Source organism: Alligator sinensis, unplaced genomic scaffold (assembly GCF_000455745.1).
Source record: "Alligator sinensis unplaced genomic scaffold, ASM45574v1 scaffold738_1, whole genome shotgun sequence".
Taxonomy (NCBI): domain Eukaryota; kingdom Metazoa; phylum Chordata; order Crocodylia; family Alligatoridae; genus Alligator; species Alligator sinensis.
Window position 1 is genome coordinate 81,074 of NW_005842382.1, and position 6,503 is coordinate 87,576.

Consider the following 6,503-nt stretch of genomic DNA (forward strand, 5'->3'; position numbering starts at 1 on the left):
AACAATCCTTTATTCTGTTTGGTCGCCACCTTTCTTACTGATAGGACAGGCAGGATTACTCACCAGTCTTCATTGGTGGCAATCGACTTAAGATGGCTGTTTCTCAGTATTTCTCAGTTATATGTAGCATTTACATCTCAATTTGTTGAGTATTTATTCCATTACATGGATATTATATGCTATCATTTGTAATAGATGATTAGGAATTATATATTAGCTGGTTATATTCCTTGCTTTAAATGTCACTGCTCAAAGATAGACAAATAATAAGGTAAACAGTGACTTAATTGAGTAATTTGAAATATAAAACTTGCTATTTAAGTTGTACAAAGATTCCTGGTACCATATTCACTTGCTGAAAATAATTCAATTAAAAGTTGGCTTCTAGCTGTATTCCTGAATCTGTATTTTACACAGATGTTAAGCTAATGTGTCCTCCTTACAGGCTACATTTAAAGGATGGATGGACATTATGTATGCAGCTGTCGATTCAAGAAACGTAAGTATTATACATATACTAAAGTCTTTTTTATGTACAAACTCTGAAGTCTATGCTAAAATAGGTATATATAAAATGAATGAAATAAAAAATGAATGCATCCATATGACTAAAAATTCTGCTAAAACAAATTATTGTAAAATGATAGTAAAACTTTCATTAAGCTAAAGCAGAATAAAAGTACATTAATTTAAACAGAAAACATTGTGGTACTATCTCAAGGCAAATGTATTAGAGCCTTTTGTCCTGAGTTGCTGCTTGTCAGTTAGTGTTGACATGAAATGATAGTACTGATATTTTGCATTGTATTTATTTGTAGGTATTGGACCAACCTAAGTATGAAGACAACCTATACATGTATCTTTATTTTGTCATTTTTATCATTTTTGGGTCATTTTTCACCCTGAATCTGTTCATTGGTGTCATCATTGATAACTTCAACCAGCAAAAAAAGAAGATAAGTATTTCATCTCTGTTATAAAAGTAATATTACTTTTTTACAGTTGTAATATATGAGAATGTGGCATGCACTACATAGAATGCATTAAATGATTACCAAAAATAAGGTCCACCTTGTATAGAAGGGTGAGGACTGGCTCAGATAGAAATATTACAAATTGTCTACCAGTTACTGGTTGAACCCTTTCCATCTCAAAGATGGCTAAACTTCTTGTGGAAGATGCTATGACCATAAAAAAACACAGAATTTGATAACCTGATTAACACGATATTTGTATCTTGTCTAAGATATTCTGAATTCCTAAACTAAAATCTAATTATCTTAACGGTTAATTAGACCCATTCTTTGATATTCAGCTCATGGCCATTTGTCTCCTTTGATCTCCTGGCAAGAATGCATTTAAAATCTGTTTCCATAATAAAATATAAAAGCAAGCATATGTTTCCTTTTAGTCATGTTCCTCTTACAAATGTGAATAAAGTTTTGAAAGACTATGCCTTTAAAATGGTTATAATCAGTTTTGATTTCATTCCTTTACTTTGGAGGTCAAGACATCTTTATGACAGAAGAACAGAAGAAATACTACAATGCAATGAAAAAACTGGGATCCAAAAAACCACAAAAACCTATACCACGACCAGGGGTAAAAATGTATATGTTGATCTGTCCAAGCACTAGCATAACATGGGGTGGGAGAACAGGGCACATGTCCTAGGCAGTGCCTACGGGTGGGGTGCCAGAAGGACAGGGAGGTAATGCTTCATCCTACCACCTCTCACTCTACCTGCACAGAGGTCTTCAGGAAGTACCTGACACACAGGTAATGCATGTAGTGGAATTCTGGGAATTGTAGTTTTGTAGAGCAGCAGTGGAGTTTGCTGCTGGGGGGTAGGGAGGGGGCAGGGGAAGAACTCACCTCCATATTTCACTGCTGAAAACTGCATTTTTTGCCCTGTCAACATGAGCTTTGGTGGCAAAAAAATGGGGAGTAATTTCCCCATTGGCAGCACTGACTTTCACTGACACTTTAGGGAACTACAGTTCCCAGAACATCTTGTACTCCATGACACACATTGGTTGGCCATGCTCCTGCCCACTGCCTTGTGCAGAACAGGGGCAGTGGGCTCCTGCCCACTGCCTTGTGCATGAGAACAGGGGTGTGAAGGGTGAGAGGACTGCTCTTAGAGCATTCTTTGAACATTATGCGTCCATAACAAAGCAACCAGAAGTGAAAAACTTGCACATTTTTAGGCATATTTCATCTATAAAAAAACTAATGTACAAGTTGTCTTTAAGCAGTATATCAGTAAGCAACATGGAAAATTAGCATGGAATGAAAGGAACTGTTTCCACTGTAGGAAAAATCTGTTTGTTTATTAATAAAGGGCACGTACATATTTTGGCAGAAATTTTCAAAGATGCCTGATGACCATATATGCCCAAGTCTCTCTAAAATTCAATGGAGATTGGATGCCCAAATTCTTTAAGGCGTTTTGAAAACCTAATATTGTATTATGGCATATTACAGGTAGAACTGTTTCATAGAACTGACAGAAACCCATCTGTGGCGGTCGAGTGGTAGGCCGGGCTGTGGCCAGTAGCCCAAAACGGCAGGCGGGTACTTTTACCGATGGAGCGGAATTAGGCACTGAAGCGTATTGGTTGAACAAAGAGATTGTTTACCTACGCCGTCGGTGTATACGGCGTAGGAAGAGTTGACTAGCTTAGTTGCAGTTACAAACGCAGAAAAGACACTCTCAAAGATGCGAGAGAAACGAGATGAGACAAGAAGAAATTTCTGTAACCGGCTTACAGCGGTACCGGGGTCGGGGGTATGTTGGGACAGTCGAGGACGGGGAGTCGTTGGTGGGTGATCAGTCCACCAAGTTCACTCCGAGGTGTGCACGGAGTTCTCCGACTTGGGCGGAAACTGCTTTAACTTTTATATGACTAACAAGCCAATCACTAGTCGCCAAATATGAATAATTTAGAACTGGCCAATGGTGGTGTGCGTGCCCGCACAAAGTTGGTGGGAACTTTTCACTGCACCGGGGTTTTCTACCGCAGCGGAAAATTCCACTGTGGTGGGAAACGCCACAGCGTTATGGACATCAAATCAATGAAACCTTCCACTGTGACATAGGCACTCAACTCATTTGGTTATGACACCATCTATTTAAATTTACCTAGCACTTCCCATCATAGTGTCCAGACTGCAGTTGCTTGTAACAGCCAGCTGTCATTTAGGTCAGAATTTCTCATTGTTGCTGGCTAATTTTTTTCCTGGAAAGTTCAGCAAAAAAGAATAAAAGATGTCTAGAACTTGGAGGACAATCAAGATATATGCCACAGTTAAATAAATGGTCCAGAGTCCTGCCACTACACAAGCTTTAGTTAAAGCACTCCATGGCCATTTTGAAACAACATGATGGTGAGGTGATGCTTATTCTAATTAAAATGTGGAGCAGAGTTGATTGACTCTGCTCTGACACGTTCCAGTTATAACACTAACAAGCATGTCTGCAGGTACCCTTAGTGACTGAGCTTAGCGATGGGCACCCTAGGGGTTGGAAAAACAAAAGACCAGTCCACTAACACTCTCTGGCTGGATAGCATGCCTTCATGTGACTTTGTAGTACTCCTTGCAGGGGCTCTGAATGTGTGTATACCCCTGTAGCACTCCAATTTTTATAGTGCTGCCAGTGCTTAGGCACTTGCAGTGCTATGCATGAACTTGTGTTTAAGGCCTAAGGTAGTGAAGTGAGACTCACTAGAGCTGGATTCTAGTCAATGTCCTGCCTTGGACATCTCTGAGATGGACAAGAATCACAATGCATGCATTTATTGGGACTGACTTAAGTTGTCATATTTGTATTATTATTTGATAAGGCTGAACTTTTTATTGAAATGTCATATGATGACTTATAAAGAGATTACCTTTATAAATAAATTAACCTTCTTCCAATATAATATAAAAAAGAAGAAAAAAGTCAAGGTGTGGATTACATGGTTCTCTCTTTTTGTCTTTTTTTCTATTCCCAGAACAAGTTCCAAGGCATGGTCTTTGATTTTGTGACTCAACAAGTATTTGATATCACCATCATGATTCTTATCTGCCTTAATATGGTCACCATGATGGTAGAAACAGATGATCAGAGTAAAGAGATGGAAAATATTTTACAGAGGATTAACCTAGTGTTTATTGTACTTTTTACTGGAGAATGTGTCCTGAAAATGATCTCACTCCGCTATTACTACTTCACCATAGGATGGAATATTTTTGATTTTGTAGTTGTCATTCTCTCCATAGTTGGTAAGAAACACTTATATTCAAAAAGCAACATAATGAATGGAAGAACAAATGCTGGTTTTAAAACTGGTAGTCATTTTTATTATTTAACAATAATAATTTAGAAGATCAGACATTTACTTTACTTCCACTTCCAAAATTTACAGTAAATGAGCACAAAATAAAGTATTTTTAATAATGAGTTATTGTATCAGAGGCAAAAATAACCCTCTCTTAATGCTGGTGTGTGTTAATATCTACTTGTCTGATAAAAATGTACTGCAAAAAGAGCTAAAATGAAAATAGGACCTATGTTATGCCTTTTCTCAGGTCCCTTTAAGAAAACCTTACTCCCCTCACCATTCAAAATCTAAGGCTATATTAGGTCTGTCCTAATTTAAATTGTTGTTAAATATTATCCCCTTACAAAGGTGTTTTTTAATCTGTTTGTTTGTTTTACAGGTATGTTTCTATCTGAGTTGATTGAAAAATATTTTGTGTCCCCCACCTTGTTCAGAGTCATCCGACTCGCCAGAATTGGTCGAATCCTGCGACTCATTAAAGGGGCTAAAGGGATCCGCACTCTGCTCTTTGCTTTGATGATGTCTCTTCCTGCTTTGTTTAACATTGGCCTCCTGCTCTTCCTGGTCATGTTTATCTATGCCATATTTGGAATGTCCAACTTTGCCTATGTTAAGAGGGAAGCTGGGATTGATGACATGTTCAACTTTGAAACTTTTGGCAACAGCATGATCTGCCTATTTCAAATTACCACATCTGCTGGTTGGGATGGCTTGTTAGCACCAATTCTTAACAGTGGGGAACCAGACTGTGACCCATATAGAGTTCACCCTGGAAGCTCCGTTAAAGGAGACTGTGGTAACCCTTCAGTTGGGATTTTCTTTTTTGTCAGTTACATTATCATATCATTTCTAGTTGTAGTAAACATGTATATTGCTGTAATTTTGGAGAACTTTGGTGTTGCAACTGAAGAAAGTGCTGAACCTTTAAGTGAGGATGACTTTGAGATGTTCTATGAGGTTTGGGAAAAGTTTGATCCAGATGCAACTCAGTTCATGGAATTTGAGAAGCTATCTGAGTTTGCAGCTGCACTTGAGCCTCCTCTTCATTTACCAAAGCCCAACAAAGTCCAGCTTATTGCAATGGATATGCCCATGGTAAGTGGTGACAGAATTCATTGCCTGGACATCTTGTTTGCTTTTACAAAGCGTGTTTTGGGTGAAAGTGGAGAGATGGATGCACTTCGAATACAAATGGAAGATCGGTTTATGGCAGCCAATCCTTCCAAAGCCTCCTATGAACCAATTACAACCACATTAAAACGTAAACAGGAAGAAGTATCTGCTTCCATTATTCAGCGTGCTTTCAGACGTCACCTTTTAAAACAAACAGTAAAACAGGCTTCATTTATATATAACAAAAATAAAAATGAAGGAGGGGCTGGTCTGTGTATTAAAGATGAAATTCTCATTGACAAGTTGAATGAAAACTCATTTACAGAGAAAACAGACATGACCACCTCAACAGCTATTTGTCCACCTTCTTACGATCGTGTGACAAGGCCAGTCAAAGAAAAATATGAACATGAAGACAAAGACGTCCAGGAGAAGGAAAAGTAAAATGCAATCAAAAAATCTGTTTGTCTGAAAAACTGTTTACAACCTGTGAAGGTGTGGTAGATTTGTGTCAACAGGACTCCCGTAGGAGGTCTATGCCAAACAGACAGTTTTTACGAATAAACTGTATATTTAAGGTCAGTGCCTATAACAAGACAGTGGCCCCTCGTCAGTAAACTGTGACTGTAGTATAGGGAAACAACTTTGACAGGTGGTTACTGTTACTACCAGCTGACACTGCTGAAAAGGAGAGAAAAAATGGCTACTCAGACTGTAGGGACCAGTTAAAAGGGGTGTAAACCAATAAATTCTGTGTTTAACATAAAACACTTAGTACAGTAACTGTATCCACTGTTTGCATTTCAACTGCCACATTTGTCATATTTTTACAAAATCTATGTTGGTGGATTCATCTTTTTTTTATTCATATGTTGTTTATTATATGTGACTATTTTTGTAAATGGGGTTTGTGTTGGGGTAGGGGGTTAACTACTACTTTACAGGTATGAGGACCAGGTGTTCTAGTATATGACTCTAATATACACACAGAAATGATTTGCATGAAGGCATGCTGCACTTATAGATCATGCATGAAAAAACATTAAGTCACAAAGAATA

At 38.0% G+C, this 6,503-nt stretch overlaps 1 protein-coding gene across 1 annotated transcript in view; it reads left to right on the forward strand.

Moving 5' to 3' along the window:
* Positions 1–5,888, forward strand: part of LOC102369842 (sodium channel protein type 1 subunit alpha) — a gene marked incomplete at its 5' end in the record, with an annotated part of 86,956 nt that extends 81,068 nt beyond the window's left edge. Inside the window, 5 exons of the mRNA XM_006029487.1 lie at positions 446–499; positions 819–956; positions 1,498–1,602; positions 4,002–4,272; positions 4,711–5,888. Coding sequence (XP_006029549.1) covers positions 446–499; positions 819–956; positions 1,498–1,602; positions 4,002–4,272; positions 4,711–5,888 — 1,746 coding nt within the window. The remainder of the gene's footprint in view (positions 1–445; positions 500–818; positions 957–1,497; positions 1,603–4,001; positions 4,273–4,710) is intronic.
* Between the last annotated feature and the right edge of the window lie 615 nt (positions 5,889–6,503).